The 20,704-nt window shown below is 41.2% G+C and overlaps 1 protein-coding gene across 4 annotated transcripts in view; it reads right to left on the bottom strand.

Moving 5' to 3' along the window:
• The window catches only part of LOC123994760 (stromal interaction molecule 1-like), a 117,002-nt gene that overhangs the window by 14,325 nt on the left and 81,973 nt on the right, over positions 1–20,704 (bottom strand). For all 4 annotated transcript variants that reach the window (XM_046297730.1, XM_046297733.1, XM_046297732.1 and 1 more), the window contains 2 exons: positions 11,864–12,041; positions 4,636–4,803 (listed from right to left, as the gene is read on the bottom strand). In XM_046297730.1, coding sequence (XP_046153686.1) covers positions 4,636–4,803; positions 11,864–12,041 — 346 coding nt within the window. The remainder of the gene's footprint in view (positions 1–4,635; positions 4,804–11,863; positions 12,042–20,704) is intronic.

Here is a 20,704-nt window from a genome sequence, read left to right as displayed (position 1 = left end):
AGGAACTTGAAACTCTTGACCCACTCCACTACAGCCCTGTCGATGTTAATGTGAGCCTGTTCGGCCCGCCTTTTCCTGTAGGCCATGACCCTACACCCAAACAAGGGCACTGCGTTCATCCACCTCTGGCCTGCTCGCCTCCCTACCACTGAGGAAGTACAGCTCCCGCTCAGCCCAGTCAAAACTGTTCGCTGCCCTGGCCCCCCCAATGGTGGAACAAACTCCCTCACGACGCCAGGACAGCGGAGTCAATCACCACCTTCCGGAGACACCTGAAACCCCACCTCTTTAAGGAATACCTAGGATAGGATAAGTAATCCCTCTCACCCCCCCCCCCTTAAGATTTAGATGCACTATTGTAAAGTGACTGTTCCACTGGATGTCATAAGGTGAATGCACCAATTTGTAAGTCGCTCTGGATAAGAGCGTCTGCTAAATGACTTAAATGTAAATATAATGATCAGCTCCTTTGTCTTGCTCACATTGATGGCGAGATTGTTGTCCTGACACCACACTGCCAGTTCTCTGACCTCCTCCCTATAGGCCGTCTCATCGTTGTCGGTGATCAGGCCTACCACTGTGGTGTCATCAGCAAACTTAATGATGCAGTTGGAGTTGTGTTTGGCCACGCCTTCGTGGGTGAACAGGGAATACAGGAGGGGACTAAGCACATATCCCTGAGGGGCCCCAGTGTTAAGGATCAAGCGTGGCAGACGTGTTGTTGCCTACTCTTATCACCTGGGGGCGACCCGTCAGGAAGTCCATGATCCAGTTACAGAGGGGGGTGTTTAGTCCCAGAGTCCTTAGCTTAGTGATGCGATTCGTGGGCATTATGGTGTTGAACGCTGAGCTGTAGTCAATTAACAGCATTCTCACATAGGTGTTTATTTTGTCCAGGTGAGAAAGGGGAGTGTGCAGCGCGATTGAGATTGAGTCACCTGTGAATCTGTTGGGGCGGTATGTGAATTGGAGTGGGTCTAGGGTGTCCAGGAGGATGCTGTTGATGTGTGCCATGACTAGCCTTTCAAAACACTTCATGGCTACCAATGTGAGTGCCATGGGCGGTAATCATTTAGGCAGGTAACCTTCGCTTCCTTGGGCACAGGGACTATGGTGGTCTGCTTGAAACATGTAGGTATTACAGACTCGGTCAGGGAGAGGATGAAAATGTCATTGAAGACACTTGACGGTCGGTCCGCGCATGCTTTGAGTACACGTCCTGGTAATCCGTCTGGCCCAGCGGCTTTGTGAATGTTGACCTGTTTAAAGGTCTTGTTCACATCGGCTACCGAGAGTGTTATCACATAGTCATCCAGAACAGCTGGTGCTCTCGTGCATGCATCAGTGTTGCTTATCTTGAAGCGAGCATAAAATGCATTTAGCTCGTCTGGTACGCTCACGTCACTGGGCAGCTCACGTCTGGGTTTCCCTTTGTAGTTCGTAATAGTTTTCAAGCCCTGCCACATCCAACGGGCATCAGAGCCGGTGTAGTAGGATTCAATCTTAATCCTGTGTTGACGCTTTGTTTGTTTGAAGGTTCGTCTGAGGGCATAGCGGGATTTCTATGAGCGCCCTTATTAGGGTCCTGCTGCTTGAAAGTGGCAGCTCTAGCCTTTAGCTTGGTGCTGACGTTGCTTGTAATCCATGGATTCTGCTTGGGATATGTACGTACGGTCACTAGGGGGGACGACATTGATCCACTTATTGATGAAGCCGATGACTGAGGTGGTGTACTCAATGCCACTGGATGAATCCTGGAACATATTCCAGTCTGTGCTAGCAAAACAGTCCTGTAGTGTAGCATCCGCATCATCTGACCACTTCCGTATTAAGCGAGTCACTGGTACTTCCTGCTTTAGTTTCTGTTTGTAAGCAGGAATCAGGAGGATAGAATTATGGTCAGATTTTCCAAATGGAGGACGGGGGAGAGCTTTGTATGCATCTCTTTATGTGGATTAAAGGTGGTTTAGGATTTTTTTCTTCCCTGGTTGCACATGTGACATGCTGGTAAAAATGTGGTAAAACTGATTTAAGTTCACCGGCCACTAGGAGTGCCACTTCTGGGTGAGCATTTTCTTCTTTGCTTATGGCCTTATAGAGTTGGTTGAGAGCGGTCTTAGTGCCAGCTTCGTTTTGGGGTGGTAAATAGATGGCTACGAATGATATAGATGAGAACTCTCTTGGTAGATAGTGTGGTCTACAGCTTATTAAAAGGTACTCTACCTCAGGCGAGCAATACCTCAAGACTTATTTAATATTAGACATCGCACATCAGCTGTTATTGACAACCCCCAACCCCCCTCGTCTTACCAGAGGTAGCGTCTCTGTTCTGCCGGTGCATGGAAAATCCCGCTAGCTCTATATTGTCTGTATCTTCGTTCCGCCACGTCTTGGTGAAACATAAGATGTTACAGTTTTTAATGTCACATTGGTAGGATAATCTTAATCTCAGGTCCTCCATTTTATTTTAAAATGATTGCACGTTAGCGAGAAGAATGGAAGGCAGTTGGAGTTTACTCGCTCGCCTCCGGATTTTCAGAAGGACTCCCGATCTGTGGCCCCTTTTCCAGTGTCTTTTCTTCACACAAAAGGCGTGGATCTGGGTCTGTTCCAGTGAAAGCAGGATATCCTTCTCGTCGGACTCGTTAAAGGAAAAAGTTTCTTCCAGTCCGCGGTGAGTAATCACTTTTCTGATGTCCAGAAGTTATTTTCGGTGGTAAGAGACAGTAGCAGCAACATTATGTACTAGTCACTTTAATAATGTTTACATACTACTCACCTCATATGTATATACTGTATGCTATTCTACTGTATTTTAGTCAATGCCACTCCGACATTGCTCAATCTAATTTTTATATATTTCTTAATTCCATTCTTTTACTTTTAGATTTGTGTGTATTGTTGGGAATTGTTAGACACTACCGCACTGTTCGAGCTAGGAACACAAGCATTTCACTACACCCACAATAACATCTGCAAAATACAGTGGCAAGAAAAAGTATGTCAACCCTTTGGAAATACGTGGATTTCTGCATAAATTGGTCATGAAATTTGATCTGATTGTCATCTAGGTCACAACAATAGACAAACACAGTTTTAAACTAATAACACAAACAATTATACATTTTCATGTCTTTATTGAACACACCGTGTAAGCATTCACAGTGTGGGGCAAATGGATTTAATAACTGGTTGACCCTCCTTTGGCAGCAATAACCTCAACCAAATGTTTTCTGTAGTTGTGGATCAGACCTGCACAACAGTCAGGAGGAATTTTGGACCATCCCTATCCCTCTTTACAAAACTGTTTCAGTTCAGCAATATTCTTGGGATGTCTGGTGTGAACTGCTCTCTTGAGGTCATGCCACAGCATCTCAATCGGGTTGAGGTCAGGACTGGGCCACTCCAGAAGGCGTACTTTCTTCCGTTGAAGCCATTCTGTTGTTGATTTACTTCTGTGTTTTGTGTTGTTGTCCTGCTGCATCACCCACCTTCTGTTGAGCTCCAATTGGCGGACAGATAGCCTATATTCTCCAGCAAAATGTCTTGATAAACTTGGGAATTAATTTTTCTGTTGATGATAGCAAGCTGTCCAGGCCCTGAGGCAGCAAAGCAGCCCCAAACCATGATGCTCCCTCCACAATACTTTACAGCTGGGATGAGGTTTTGATGTTGGTGTGCTGAGACTTTTTTTCTCCACACATAGTGTTGTGTGTTCCTTCCAAACAACTCAAGTGTAATTTAATCTGTCCACAGAATATTTTGCCAGTAGTGCTGTGGAACAACCAGGTGCACTTTTGCAAACTTCAGCAATGTTTTTTTTTGGACAGTAGTGGCTTCTTCCGTGGTGTCCTCCCATGAACACCATTCTTGTTTAGTGTTTTACATATCGTAGAGTAGTCAACAGAGATGTTAGCATGTTCCAGAGATTTCTGTAAGTCTAGCTGACACTCTAGGATTCTTCTTAACCTCATTGAGCGTTCTGTGCTCTGCTCTTGCAGTCATCTTTGCAGGACGGCCACTCCTAGGGAGAGTAGCAACAGTGCTGAACTTTCTCCATTTATAGACAATTTGTCTTACTGTGGAATGATGAACATCAAGGCCTTTAGAGATACTTTTGTAACCCTTTCCAGCTTTATGAAAATCAACAATTCTTAATCTCAGGTTTTATGAGATCTCTTTTGTTTGAGGCATGGTTCACATCAGGCAATGCTTCTTGTGAATAGCAAACTCACATTTTGTGAGTGTTTTTTATAGGGCAAGGCAGCTCTAACCAACATCTCCAATCTCATCTCATTGATTGGACTCCAGGTTAGCTGACTCCTGACTCCAATGAGCTTTTGGAGAACTCATTAGCCTAGGGGATCACATAGTTTTTCCAACCTATACTGTGAATGTTTAAATTGTATTCAATAGACAAGAAAAATACAATAATGTGTGTGTGTTATTAGTTTAAGCACACTGTGTTTGTCTATTGTTGTGACTTAGATGAAGATCAGATAAAATTGTATGACCAATTTATGCAGAAATCCAAGTAATTGCAAAGGGTTCATATACTTTTTCTTGCCACTATATGTGTATGTGACCAAAATGTTTTGATATGATTTGATTTCTGTATGTATGTGTGTGTCTCACCCCTTCTTTGGCCTGAAGTAGTTGTTTCTCAGCGCTCTGTTTCTTGATGTTGTAGTACTGGACCTCTATCTCATGGGTCAGCTGCAGCCAGGTCTTAAGGGCATCAGGGGGAGACCAGCAGGCCCGAGACTCCAGCTCCCGCTCTGCTTTCTTCAGGGCCATACGCACCTGGATACACACATACACACACAAGTATATACACAGGTATACGCACACACAGCCGTATGCACACGTGCATGCACACATAAACAAACAGATGGACACACACAGGTATACACACACACATACACACTCATGCACGCTCACAGACATACACACATGAATGTATGTTATGTGTGTGTATGAGTGTATGTGTGTGTGTAGGTGTGTGTAGAGGTGTGTATGCAGGTCAGTGGAGGCTGCTCAGGAGGAGGACCATCGTCAGTGACTTTTAGAAAAATTTCAATTGTAAAACATTTAAAAAGATATATCCTTTTTAGATAAAAATATATTAATATATTCACGGCACCAAATAATTGATTAAAATAGATTGTTTTGCAATGAAGGTCTACAGTAATCCCAACAGCACTTTGTAGGGTAGCACCATGGTGTAGCTGGAGGAGATCTAGATTCCGTCCTACTCTGGGTACATTGACTTCAATACAAAACCTAGGAGGCTCATGGTTCTCACCTCCTTCCATAGACTTACACAGTAATTATGACAACTTCCAGAGGACGTCATCCAACCTATCAGAGCTCTTGCAGCATAAACTGACATGTTATCCACCCAATCAATGGATCAGATAATTAATCTAGTACTGAAAGCATAAGCTACAGATAGCTAGCACTGCAGTGGATAACATGTGGTGAATAGTTGACTCAAAGAGTGAGAAATGCAATAGTTGAAAAGTTTTGAACAAATGAACTTCTTCAAAAATGAAGGATAAGCGAGAGAGAGAGAGTAAACATTTATTTCCATCTACTTAGCTAGCAAATGCAGCTAGCTAGTTTACCCTACTCAAACATGCTATGTTAGCTAGCTGGCTATCAAACACAACACTGGAACTTTTCCAAGTCAAGGTAAGCTTTTGGTTTTACTAATTTATTGCCACCGGGGTCCGCCGGTGTAACTGCTACACTGTTAATTGACTATACACTGTAAAGTTACTGCATGATTGTAGTGGGTTTACTAACACGCTACTTCTATTAGCTATATTGACTATGACGTTACTTACGTTACGTAGCTAATATGGTGATAACGATGTAGGCTGTGTGTCGGTGTTTTTGCCTGGTCACATACAGCTGATGTGTTGTGCATTGAAATCCACAAACGAAGGGAAAAGGTGAGAGGAGGAGATTGCATAGATGTGAGAAGGAATACAACGTGGCTGCTATGAAAGTGAACTGTGCTTACGCATGATCAGGGGTGTATTCATTCCACAGATTCTGTTGAAAAACATTTCTTAAACGGAAGCAAATGGAACAAAACTGGGATAAACATACCTGCATTTTTCCAATAGAAACTCTTGTTTGCAACTGTTGTACTAACGAATACACCCTAGATCAGCTAGATGCAGGCAAGAGTGTGCAAGACAGTATTGAATGTTGTCAATATCTGTCCAAGTGTCACTGTTTAAATTTTTTTTTTTAATTGCATACCAAATTTAAAAAATAATAATAATATTTTTAGCCTGATCTTCAACATTTTTAAATTTAATTGAAAGAAATATAATCTCTATTGTTCTCTAAAAAATGTTTAATGTTGATTGTATGAATCTCAAAATTGCTAGTATTACATTTACTTATGCAAAATTTTATTACGTTGGTAGATGTTTAAATGATCAGTTTACCTATCCTTATTCAGCCAAAATAACAAGTGTTTCAGTGTCAATCGTAGAGATAAATAGGACTCTAGATGTAAATAACTCATTTTGGTATAGACATTGTCATTGAGGGCTTTCACTATTTAAAAGTAGTCATCTGAGTGGGAATTCCTATGGGTTGTGAGTGATCAGTCAATGATTGGAGAGCATTGTCGTCTTCAAATTAGTTGCCTATGGTTTGTAAACTTGCAAATTTGAAGACCACTTTTCAAGCAGCCTTGGCTTTCAAGCTGTAAAGTCCATGGAGAATAGGAACACCTTCTCCCAGCTGACAGGAAACTCTGTCACCACCGATAAATCCACTATAATTGAACATTTCAATAAGAATTTTTCTACAGCTGGCCATGCTTTCCAACTGGCTACCCCTTACCCCGGTCAACTGCACTGTACCCCCCACAGCAACTCACCCAAGCATTCCCCATTTCTCCTTCTCCCAAATCCAGTCATCTGATGTTCTGAAAGAGCTGCAAAATCTGGTCCCCTACAAATCAGCCGGGCTAGACAATCTGGACCCTTTCTTTCTAAAATGATATGCCGGAATTGTTGCAACCCCTATTACTAGCCTGTTCAACCTCTCTTTCGTGTTGTCTGGTTGGTGGTTGAAGATATCCCTCTAGTGGTGTGGGGGCTGTGCTTTGGCAAAGTGGGTGGGGTTATATCCTTCCTGTTTGGCCCTGTCCGTGGGTGTCCTCGGATGGGGCCACAGTGTCTCCTGACCGCTCCTGTCTCAGCCTCCAGTATTTATGCTGCAGTAGTTTATGTGTCGGGGGGCTAGGGTCAGTTTGTTTGATCTGGAGTACTTCTCCTGTCCTATTCGGTGTCCTGTGGGAATTTAAGTGTGCTCTCTCTAATTCTCACTATCTCTCCTTCTTTCTCTCTCTCGAAGGACCTGAGCCCTAGGACCATGCCACAGGAATACCTGACATGATGACTCCTTGCTGTCCCCAGTCCACCTGGCCGTGCTGCTGCTCCAGTTCCAACTGTTCTGCCTTATTATTATTTGACCATGCTGGTCATTTATGAACATTTGAACATCTTGGCCATGTTCTGTTATAATCTCCACCCGGCACAACCAGAAGAGGACTGGCCACCCCACATAGCCTGGTTCCTCTCTAGGTTTCTTCCTAGGTTTTGGCCTTTTTATGGAGTTTTTCCTAGCCACCGTGCTTCTACACCTGCATTGCTTACTGTTTGGGGTTTTAGGCTGGGTTTCTATACAGTACTTTGAGATATCAGCTGATGTACGAAGGGCTATATAAATACATTTGATTTTATTTGTCTGAGATCCCCAAAAATTGGAAATCAGCTGCGGTCATCCCCCTCTTCAAAGCGGGGGACACTCTAGACACAAACTGCTACAGACATATATCTATCCTACCCTGCCTTTCTAAGGTCTTCGAAAGCCAAGACAACAAACAGATTACCGACCATTTCGAATTCCACTGCACGTTCTCCGCTATGCAATCTGGTTTCAGAGCTGCTCATGGGTGCACCTCAGCCACGCTCAAGGTCCTAAATGATATCTTAACCGCCATCGATAAGAAACATTACTGTGCAGCCGTATTAATTGACGTGGCTAAGGCTTTCGACTCTGTCAATCACCACATCCTCATCGGCAGACTCGATAGCTTCGGTTTCTCAAATGATTGCCTCGCCTGGGTCACCGACTACTTCTCTGATAGAGTTCAGTATGTCAAATCGGAGGGCCTGTTGTCCGGGCCTCTGGCAGTCTCTATGGGAGTGTCACAGGGTTCAATTCTTGGTCCGACTCTCTTCTCTGTGTACATCAATGATGTCGCTCTTGCTGCTGGTGAGACGATACCATTCTGTATACTTCTGTCCCTTCTTTGGACACTGTGTTAACAACCCTCCAGACGAGCTTCAATGCCAGACAACTCTCTTAAATACAAGTAAAACTAAATGCATGCTCTTCAACCGATCGGTGCCTTCACCTGCCCTCCTGTCCAGCATCACTACTCTGGACGGTTCTGACTTAGAATATGTGGACAACTGCAAATACCAAAGTGTCTGGTTAGACTGTAAACTCTCCTTCCAGACTCACATCAAACATCTCCAATCCAAAATTAAATCTAGAATTGGCTTCCTATTTCGCAAAACAATGCATCCTTCACTCATGCTGCCAAACATACCCTCGTAAAACTGACCATCCTACCGATCCTCGACTTCGGCGATGTCATTAACAAAATAGCCTCCAATACCCTACTCAATAAATTGGATGCAGTCTATCACAGTGCCATCTGTTTTGTCACCAAAGCCCCATATACTACCCACCACTGCGACCTGTACGCTCCCGTTGGCTGGCCCTCGCTTCATACTCGTCACCAAACCCACTGGCTCCAGATCATCTACAAGAGCCTGCTAGGTAAAGTCCCCCCTTATCTCAGCTAGCTGGTCACCATAGCAGCACCCACCTGTAGCACACGCTCCAGCAGGTATATCTCTCAACTCCAAAACCAATTCTTCCTTTGGCCGCCTCTCCTTCCAGTTCTTTACTGCCAATGACTGGAACGAACTACAAAAATCTCTGAAACTGGAAACACTTATCTCCCTCACTAGCTTTCAGCACCAGCTGTCAGAGCAGCTCACATATTACTGCACCTGTACATATCCCATCTATAATTTACCCCAAACAACTACCTCTTCCCCTACTGTATATATATATTATTATTATTATTTTTTCTCCTTTGCACCCAATTATTTTTATTTCTAATTTGCACATTTTTCCAATGCAAATCTACCATTCCAGTGTTTTACTTGCTTTATTGTATTTACTTAGCCACATGGCCTTTTTTTGCCTTTACCTCCCTTATCTCACCTTATTTGCTCACATCGCATATAGACTTATTTTTCTACTGTATTATTGACTGTATGTTTGTTTTACTCCATGTGTAACTCTGTGTTGTTGTATGTGTCGAACTGCTTTGCTTTTTTGCCAGGTCGCAATTGTAAATGAGAACTTGTTCTCAACTTGGCCACCTGATTAAATAAAGGTGAAATAAAAATAAATAAATAAATAAAAATTGGCAACCCAGAAACCCCCATCATATATGACTTGATTCAGGAAACTAGGCATATGTCGCGGGTCACTACTTCACAGGAGAGCCATTTGAACATAAAAATAAGTTTATAAAAATTTATTTTTTGCAGGAAATACCTACTGGAACATATGAACTTTTGTGTGCCTTAATAACAGACTTGTATGTCATCTGTAAATACAAATAAATAAATATAATTACGAGCTAAGTTGGTTTAACTACAGAAAATGCCAGCAACCTTCCCGCTAGCCATTGTTGGCTGAGAGAATGAGTGGGCTGGACATGACGAAAGAGGAGTTTGGATTGGTCTGCCATATAGCACGCTTGTGTCTAATGGAGCTGGTCAGTTTGATAGCTAAGTAGATGGAGAAAACACCTGTCTCCAGATTACATCTTCAAACTAAGGGCAACCATGGCAGGAAGAAGGGAGGGAGAAGCGTCCATCCATTATGTAACGTTATGGGTAAGATAGTCTACCTAGCTGCATTTTCAGATATGACACGTTTCCAATTTTGACAGAAAGACATTTTAATTTCAAGTTAATGTGTACTGTTAGCTAGCCAGCTAACGATAGCTGGCTGGCTCACAAGCTAACGTTATGTATATGATCTTATTATTCGTATCTGAGAGCCATTTGCTTTGCTAGTTATAGCCTAACGTAAGCTAGCTAACATTGAACCTGGTTGGTTATCTACCTGCAGATTCATGAATTGGGATTATGATTAATTGTTTACCTAGGGTGCGTTCGTAAATTCGTTCTGGCTATCTACTCCAATTTCAGAGTACTCTTGTCTGAATGTGCCAGAGCGCAGAATAACTGATGAATTTACGAACGCTCAACACCAGTTGAATATGGCAAAAAAAAGTGTAATTAAACTGTTGCCAGCAGCACAGATACAGTCACCAACGCTCTGGATAACATGAAAACAGCCTAACCAGCTCTGCTAGGGGGAGTAAAATGGGGTGTTCTCTCATTTCTGTCTGGAAGTAGCTGGTAAGACAGTTAGCTTGGGTGCTTGATGGCCTTTGTGAGGTCAGAACGCTCAAATCAAAAGTCCTCGGCCAGAGCGTCCAGTGTGTGCTCTGAATGCTCAGAGAGCGAAGGGCTCTGAATGTATTAAAGGACAATCTGAAAATGCCCTGAGCTCACTATGAGTGCACTCCAGATTGAATTCATAAACACACCCCATAGCTAGCTAGCTACATGTCTTAACAAAATACTCCATTATGCAAGTAACCATTTCAATAGAATGTCACTGCGACAACTGTTGATAGACGTAGCTGGTACTTAGGCACTCTCGTCTGAGTGTGCCAGAGCGCAAAATAACTGACAAATTTACAAACGCTCAACACCCGTTGAATATGGCTGGTGTCAGTAAACGTTGGCAAAAAAAACATCAATTGTTGCCAGCAGCACAGTTGCAGTCACTAACGCTCTGGATAACATGAAATCAGCCTAACCATATCTGCTAGGGCGAGTAAAATGGTCAGTGAGCTGTTCTCTCATTCGTGTCTGGAAGTACCTAGCTAGCTAGCCGACATTAGCCAGTTAGCTTGGGTGCTTGACTGTTGTTGTTAGGACAGAATGCTCAGATCTCTTAAAGCTTAAGAGGGTGTGAACGATGCTGAATGGGTGTAGACAAAGGGCTCTCCAGTAGGTACCAAATCATTCAAAGAACATTTTCTCAAAAGTGAGGTTACAAATTTATTAACTTTCAAAGCAGAATTACTTTCCCATTGTTCCTTAAATGTAGTTTATGATATACCATTTTGTAGCTCTGTGTCTCTGCTTTTATCCAATGTAAAAAAAACACAATTTCACATTTGCTACAAAAGATTGAATCAAGGCGGTCGGTAAAAATGTGTATAAAAACATGTCTTCTCATCAGGTGAATAATAAAGTAGAAGTAATCAACAGTTTAAAATTAATAGATTTGGTGGAACGCTTCAAAAACTACTGAGAAAAGCGTCTGAATACTTATGTAAATGTGATATGAGTTTTTAATATACTTGCAAACATTTCTAAACAGGTTTTTTGCTTTGTCGTTATGGGGTATTGTGTGTATATTGTGTATATGTGTATATTGTGTATTAAAAAAATGATTTAATCCATTTTAGAAAAAGTCTAATGTACAAAATGTGGAAAAAGTCACAGGGTCTGAATACTTTCCAAATGCACTGTATACAGGCATATATATTTGTGTGTGTGTTAATGTGTGTATGCTGTGTATGTACAGTATACAGGTATATGTGTATAAACAGGTGTGTGTATGTACAGGTGTACTGTATGTTTGTGTGCAGTGTGTGTACCTGATCCAGCTCTTCCTCAGCGTATTTCTGCCTGCTCCACTCGTTCTCTGTTCCCTCCCGTAGCTTACCGAGTCTCTGGGCCTCTTGCTTGGCTTCGTTGATCTCGTCCCTCAGACGTTGCTCCAACGTTACCTTCTCAACCTCCACACTACGATGCTCCTCCTGGGCGATCTGCAACCTACAGAGAGAAGGAGAGATGGGGGACAGCGAGAGAGCGAGAGATGAGAAAGAGAGTGCAAAAGAACATAGTGGCAGGTGTCATGATGTTGCCCTCTTTGAGTACAGCGAGCACCATCCCCCGCTCTCTGCTTCTACAACCAGACTGCTGTGGTCAGAGGTCGTAAATTCCTGAGAAGACCTCATGGACACACAGTTATAGAGTACCACCTCACAGAACTTGAGGTACGAACAAATTTCATGTTCCAGAGAAAGTGTAAAAGATCGGCGAAGAATCCAGCTACGAACTGGTCCGTTTGGCACAACTTGGGAAGCTCAAGAGAGACGGTGTGGCCACATTACCATAACGCTGTTTATATAATAGCCTATGAGGTTCACATCCAATTGTTGTATAAGATGAATGAGTGAGTATGATACTGTTTGTATAATTGTGTAATATGATTGTGGACAGTTTAATGAAGAAAAATACAATTCCCTTTTGATTGAACTAAATCAGTGGACCGCCCCTGAGCCCAGTTAGGGTCAGACATCCTGTGACAGCCCTCTTTTGCCATTCCGAATAAAACCCAACTTTGAGAAATTATCAGCAGACCAAGCTTACCGCAATTACGAGAGGGCTAAAGGTGTAGACCATTGCTGAATCTTTTTAACCATACCACGTGGTTAAACTCTTAGAATATCGATACCGACAGAATAAGAACAAGTCTTTGATATTGATTACTAGTCTGCAGCTAGGAATTCGGTATCATTGAACGCGAAGAATGACAACCGCCGAAACATCCATTCTATAACGAATGTCACTTTGGACTATCCCCTCTAACCAAGACAGGAGAGAGAGAGGGAGAGATGGACAATTCTTCAAAAGAAAGACTTTTCACCAGCGATCAAGACGACACACTGAGTGTAAATATATATATTGATTGCAATTGTTCCCGAATGAGTGAGCGTTTATGTGCAAAGGATTAGCATTTTAATTGTTATAATTACCTCTGTAGTGACTTCTTGTTAAAACCCCCACTCCCCTTTTGTCAAACAAGCCGCCATGCCGGGTCAGTCCACATTCTATCATTTCATGTAACCATATTTAGTGTTTGTTTAAGCATTTCTGTGAATTACTTAGTTAGTAATAAATAAATGATTTAAGACAATTGATGTATGGATGACTCATAGAGAAAACTGGGTTCGTGCAGATAACCAACAATTTACGACGTTTGGAATGAGACTAACGTGAGGTGAAGTAAATAATTCATTAACCATTCATTCTTGATCAGATATGAAAATATCTGAAAGGTTATATTGGGAAATTATAACTTTGTAATCTGAATACTTTACTTGGTGCCCCAAATTCCTAGTTAATTACAGTTACATGATTATTCAGTTTAAACGAGTAACAAATTACAGAGAATCTTTGATAAAAACGAAGCCTTCAGTTTAATGATAGTAAAAACACGACACAGGAGATGAAGGGAAGACAGAGAAAAAGTGAAAGAGTGAAATAGAGAGAGGATCCTCTTGAAACTAGGGGAAACTAGGGGGCACTACTTTTATTTTTGGAAAAATAACGTTCCCAAAGTAAACCGCCTATTTCTCAGGACCAGATGCTAGAATATGCATATAATTGACAGCTTAGGATAGAAAAGATTCTAAAGTTTCCAAAACTGTCAAAATATTGTCTGTGAGTATAACAGAACTGATATTGCAGGAAAATCCAATCAGGAAGTGCCTCTTATTTTGAAACTTTTGTGTTCCTATGCACCCCTATTGGCCATTGAAAGGGATATCAACCAGATTCCTTTTTCTACGTATTCCCTAAGGTGTTTACAGCCTTTTGACGTAGTTTCACTCCTTTATGTTGAAGAATGAGCGTAAACGACTACATTGCGTAAGTGGCCAGCAGAGGGCTCTCAGAGTGATTCTGGTGTAAAGGACAGAGGTAGTCATTTTTCCTCTCGCTCCTACTGAAAAGCCAATTGTTCCGGTTTATATATTATCGAATAGATATTTGAAAAACACCTTGAGGATTGATTATAAAAACCATTTGCCATGTTTCTGTCGATATTATGGATATAATTTGGAAATTTTTTCACCGTTGTCGTGACCTCTATTTCCGGTGGATTACTCAACATAACGGGGGTATTTTGGGTATAAAAATATTTTTTATGGAACAAAAGGAACATTTGCTTTCTAACTGGGAGTCTCAGCAGTGAAAACATCTGAAGATCATCAAAGGTAAACGGTTAATTTGATTGCTTTTCTGATTTTCGTGACCAAGCTTCCTGCTGCTAGCTGGACATAATGCTATGCTAGGCTATCGATAAACTTAAACAAACGCTTGTCTTGCTTTGGCTGTAAAGCATAATTTCAAACGCTGAGATGAGAGGGTGATTAACAAAAGGCTAAGCTGTGTTTCACTATATTTCACTTGTGATTTCATGAATATGAGTATTGTCTAGTAATATTTTTTGAACTTTGCGCTATGCTAATTAGTGTAGTTCATAATAATTCTCCCGGATCCGGGATGGGTAGTTCCAAGAGGAGGATTAATACACTATTCTTCACCCGGAAGGACTCTAACATCATTCATGCTACTCATTCTGTGAGTAAGTGAATGCTCCGACCACCGCATACGGCAAGTTCTCCGCTTTCTATCTGTTTATCATAATGTTGCTTGTGTGTGTTTGCCATTTCACTTGCGTAGCTTGTTTTTTGGGAGGTGGGGTGTGGGCTGTGTTCACAAACACATTGTAGCTCACAACACACTTGTAATACTAGACAGGAAAATGCTGCAAAACTCAATGCAGAAGAGGAATATGTATTAAGTACTACTCTCCCTGATCAGCTCGATCAACAAAAAGAGTTCTATAAATATCAAATAGATCTGCAGGAAAATAACTTTAAGTCTGTCCTGCAACTCTTTATGGATTCTACCAACAAAAGGGTTGATGATCTGTTTAAGGATGTAATGGAATTTAAACACAGTTTGGAATTTACGCAGTCGGAGGTGGAGTAACCAGCCAGACCGCATTCAAAACCATGTCTGAGGATTTCGCAATTTTCCAAATAACACTTGACAAGCACTTTCCCCCCCCAAAACAATCAAGGCACAATAACATTTTAATTGATGGAATTGAGGATGTAAAGACTGAAACACAGAGGTCAAGGCCAAGAGACTCCTGGCAGATCAACTCAAAATGGAGAGGGTGCATATGAATTTCACTTTCTTCACTATAGTGGTGAAACTGCTCAGGTTCAAAGACAAGGAGAAGATTCTCATCAATGAAGACTTCTTGGAATAGGTACGCCTCAAAATAAAATAACTGCTGCCACGACGAATTGAAGAATAAAAAAAGGCAACATTGCACACCTGAAGAATGATCAGCTGGTAGTTCACCCCCCCTCTCGTAGGCCTATGGCAAGTGACTCCACTAAAGTCAACTGATTTGCTCTAAATGTCATAACCCATAAAGTCTTCAGTGGTGTTGTGGACTGTGTCAATGTACATTCCATAGAAAGTGCACCCCTATTGATAAAACTAACACAAATGTATGGTTGTATTGGAAATGTGAGACATGCACTTACATTTACATTAATTACATTTACGTCATTTAGCAGACGCTCTTATCCAGAGCGACTTACAGTAGTGAGTGCAGACATATTTTCATATTTTTTAAAACTGGTCACCCCGTGAGAATCGAACCCACAAATCTGGCATGGCAAGCGCCATGCTCTACCAACTGAGCCACACAGGACCCTATGTTTCTGTTCCATTCTCTGGATGATTCCGACAGTGTATCTCTCTTAGTTAGGCAGGATATCAACTCTGATAACATGGTCTTTAACCATTAGATATTAATGAAGCCAATGATATCAACTCTGATAACATGGTCTTTAACTTTTTATGGCTGCAGGGGCAGTATTGAGTAGCTTGGATGAAAAGGTGCCCATTGTAAACGGCCAGCTCCTCAGTCTCAGTTGCTAATATATGCATATTATTATTAATATTGGATAGGAAACACTCTGAAGTTTCTAAAACGGCTTGAATTATGTCTGTGAGTATAACAGAACTCATATTGCAGGCAGAAACCTGAGAAATTCCACTTCCTGTTTGTATTTTTTCTGGGGGTGGCAGATTTTCAACCAAGCTCTCATTGAAATTACAGCGAGATATGGATGAGTTTTCACTTCCTACGCCTTCCACTAGATGTCAACAGGCAATAGAACTTTGTCTGATGACTCTAATGTGAAGGGGGGTTGAATGGGACAGGAAATAGTTACCACTGCCACGAGTTGACCATGCTTTCACCATGAGCGTTCACAGGGGAAGGACCTGCATTCCACCGGTCATCTGAAGTCATTCTAATTCTACGGTTGGAATGTTATTCAAGATATATGTAAACAACATTCTAAAGATTGATTCAGTACATCGTTTGACATGTTTCTACTGACTGACCAAACGCGCTAACCAAAGTAGCTAATTGGACATAAATGACGGACATTTTCGAACAAATCAAGCATTTATTGTGGACCTGGGATTCCTAGGACTGCATTCTGATGAAGTTCATCAAAGGTAAGGAAACATTTATCATGTATTTTCTGGTTTCTGTTGACTCCAACATGGCGGCTAATTTGGCTACTTTTCTGAGCTCCGTCTCATATTATTGCATGGGTGGCTTTTTCCGTAAACTTTTTTTGAAATCTGACACAGCGGTTCCATTAAGGAGAGGTATATCTATAATTCCATGTGTATAATTTGTATTATCATCTACATTTATGATGAGTATTTCTGTTGAAACGATGTGGCTATGCAAAATCACTTGATATTTTTGGAACTAGTGAACCTAATACGCCAATGTAAACTCAGATTTTTTTATATAAATATAAACTTTATCAAACAAAACATGCATGTATTGTATAACATTAAGTCCTATGAGTGTCATCTGATGAAGATAATTCAAGGTTAGTGATATAAAATGTCTCTATTTATGCTTTTTGTGAATGCTATATTTCGCTGGAAAATGGCCGTGCTTATTGTGGTTTGGTGGAGACCTAACATAATCGTTTGTAGTGCTTTTGCTGAAAAGCATATTTGAAATCGGACACTTTGGTGGGATTAACAACAAGATTAACTTTGAAATGATATAAGACACAAGTATGTTTTAGGAATTGTAATTATGAGATTTCTGTGGTTTGAATTTGGCGCCCTCTATTTTCACTGGTAGTTGTCATATCGATCCAGTTAGCGGGATTGCAGCCATAACAAGCAAACCCGTTAGATATTAATCTTGATACAACCCATCCCGGGTCCGGAAGTGTAATCATCAACTGACACCAATTAGCATAACGCAATGGACATAAATATTACTAGAAAATATTCCTATTCATGAAATCACAAGTGAAATATATTGAAACACAGCTTAGCCTTTTGTTAATCACCCTGTCATCTCAGATTTTGAAAAAATGCTTTACAGCCAAAGCAAGACAAGCATGTGTAAGTTTATCGATAGCCTAGCATAGCATTATGACTAGCTAGCAGCAGGCAACCTGGTCAGGAAAATCAGAAAAGCAATCAAATTAAATCATTTACCTTGGATGAGCTTCGGATGTTTTCACTCAAGAGACTCCCAGTTAGATAGCAAATGTTCCTTTTTTCCAAAAATATTATTTTTGTAGGTGAAATAGCTCCATTTGTTCTTCACGTTTGACTGAGAAATCGACCGGAAATTGGTCACTACAACGCCGAAAAATATTCCAAATTAGCTCCATAATATCGACAGAAACATGGCAAACGTTGTTTATAATCAATCCTCAAGGTGTTTTTCAAATATCTATTTGATAATATATCAACCGGGACTGGTGGCTTCTTAGTAGGATAGAGAGAAACAATGGCCGCATTTGTCCTTTACGCACAAAACACTTCAGCTGACCACTGACGCAATGTTGAAGTTCAGGCTCATTTTTCAAAATAAAAACCTGAAACTATGTATTGTGACACTAGACACCTTAGGGAAGCCATAGAAAAAGGAATCTGGTTGATATCTCATTCACTGATCAATAGCCGTGCATAGGAATGCAGAGCCTTCTAAATAAGAGTCCCTTCCTGTTTGGATTTTTCTCAGGCTTTCGCCTGCAATATCAGTTCTGTTATACTCACAGATAATATTTTTACAGTTTTGGAAACTTTAGAGTCTTTTCTATCCTAAGCTGTCAATTATATGTCCTGACAAAATAACCGTTTACTTTGGGGACGTTATTTTTCCAAAAATGAAAATACTGCCCCCTAGATTCAAGAGGTTAATGAAGCCAAGGATATCAACTCTGATAACATGGTTTTTAACCCGTTAGATATTAATGAAGCCAACATTAATTACAACATAAACTTATGTGAGAACCACAGACTGACATACTTTACACTCCATCTATCTATATCCCCTCATCTATAAGATCACAGACTGACCAGTTCATCTGTATCTCCTCATCTATAAGACCACAGACTGACCAGTTCCTCTGTATCTCCTCATCTATAAGACCACAGACTGACCAGTTCATCTGTATCCCCTCATCTATAAGACTACAGACTGACCAGTTCCTCTGATTTGTTGAATACTTTATACTCCATCTATCTGTATCTCTTCATCTATAAGACCACAGACTGACCAGTTCCTCTGTATCTCCTCATCTATAAGACCACAGACTGACCAGTTCATCTGTATCCCCTCATCTATAAGACTACAGACTGACCAGTTCCTCTGATTTGTTGAATACTTTATACTCCATCTATCTGTATCTCTTCATCTATAAGACCACAGACTGACCAGTTCATCTGTATCCCCTCATCTATAAGACCACAGACTGACCAGTTCCTCTGTATCTCCTCATCTATAAGACCACAGACTGACCAGTTCATCTGATTTGTTGAATACTTTATACTCCATCTATCTGTATCTCTTCATCTATAAGACTACAGACTGACCAGTTCATCTGACTTGTTGAATACTTTATACTCCATCTATCTGTATCCCCTCATCTATAAGACCACAGACTGACCAGTGCATCTGTATCCCCTCATCTATAAGACCACAGACTGACCAGTTCATCTGTATCCCCTCATCTATAAGACCACAGACTGACCAGTTCATCTGCATCCCCTCATCTATAAGACCACAGACTGTCCAGTTCATCTGACTTGTTGAATACTTTATACTCCATTTATCTGTATCTCCTCATCTATAAGACCACAGACTGACCAGTTCATCTATATCCCCTCATCTATAACCAGTTCATCTGGAGAAATGAACATTCAATACTCTGGCAACAGCTCTGGTGGACATTCCTGCAGTCAGCGTGCCAGTTGCACGCTCCCTATAAACTTCAGACATCTGTGGCATAGTGTTGTGTGACAAAACTGAACATTTATAGTGGCCTTTTGTCCCCAGCAGAAGTTGCACCTGTGTAATGATCATGCTGTTTAATCAGCTTCTTGATACGCCACACCTGTCACGTGGATGGATTATCTTGGCAAATGAGAAATGCTCAGTAACAGGGATAAACAAATTCGTTCACGAAATGTGTTCAGTGTATATCAATGACCTTGCTGCTGGGGTTTCTACTGTACTTCCCATTCTCTTTGCTGATGATACCAATGTGATTCGTCGCAGGGCATAGCGAGATTTCTTGTAAGCTTCCGGGTTAGAGTCCCGCACCTTGAAAGCGGCAGCTCTACCCTTTAGCTCAGTGCGAATGTTGCCTGTAATCCATGGCTTCTGGTTGGGGTATGTACGTACAGTCACTGTAGGGATGACGTCCTCAATGCACTTATTGATAAAGCCAGTGACTGATGTGGTGTATTCCTCAATGTCATCGGAAAAATCACGGAAAATGTTCCAAGCTGTGAAAGCAAAACAGTCCTGTAGTTTAGCATCTGCTTCATCTGACCACTTTTTTATAGACCGAGTAACTGGTGCTTCCTGCTTTCATTTTCGCTCGTAGGCAGGAATCAGAAGGATAGAGTTGTGGTCGGATTTACCAAATGGAGGGCGAGGGAGAGCTTTGTACGCGTCTCTGTGTGTGGAGTACAGGTGATCCAGAAAAAAACACAGTTTGGTTAGGAGACCGTAGAACAGCAGCCATCTCCTCTGGTGCCATTTCTACAGAGGGTGCCCCTTACGGTTTTCATATGCAAATGTTTGTGGAACTGTTTCATTTAACTTATAATAATGTCTTCATATCTCAAAATCAGTGTCATATGCTTAATCAAAATTCGATCCAAATCTAAATGAAAATTATACAAACCTAAAAAGTAACTTTTATTGCCATTGCCAACAATGTAAAAATAGCCTATATAAAGCCTTTTTTTTTGTTTGCAGCCTGCAGGTAAAAATGATCTGGATTAAAAATAAATATTGTATAAATCGAATTGTTGCAGACAGGCCATGTGTAGCCAAACTTTAAACATGGTTTCAACTATTAATTTGAGTGCACCCAAAGTTTGCAGCTAGAGAACTTGCAACATTGTATAAAATAATCTGGGCCCTCAGAGTTTCCTGTGCTAGTGAGCTCGGGACAGACACAGCTGTAGTCTATTTGCGCAAGGGATAAGAAGCAGTGCTTGATTTGGGCAGGAGCTCACCGGAGCCGAGTACCGACACCTCAAATATTATACTGCTT

This window comes from Oncorhynchus gorbuscha, linkage group LG14 (genome assembly GCF_021184085.1).
Source record: "Oncorhynchus gorbuscha isolate QuinsamMale2020 ecotype Even-year linkage group LG14, OgorEven_v1.0, whole genome shotgun sequence".
NCBI lineage: Eukaryota > Metazoa > Chordata > Actinopteri > Salmoniformes > Salmonidae > Oncorhynchus > Oncorhynchus gorbuscha.
Note: the sequence above shows the minus strand (reverse complement) of the source record. Positions and strands in the feature narration are given on the sequence as shown.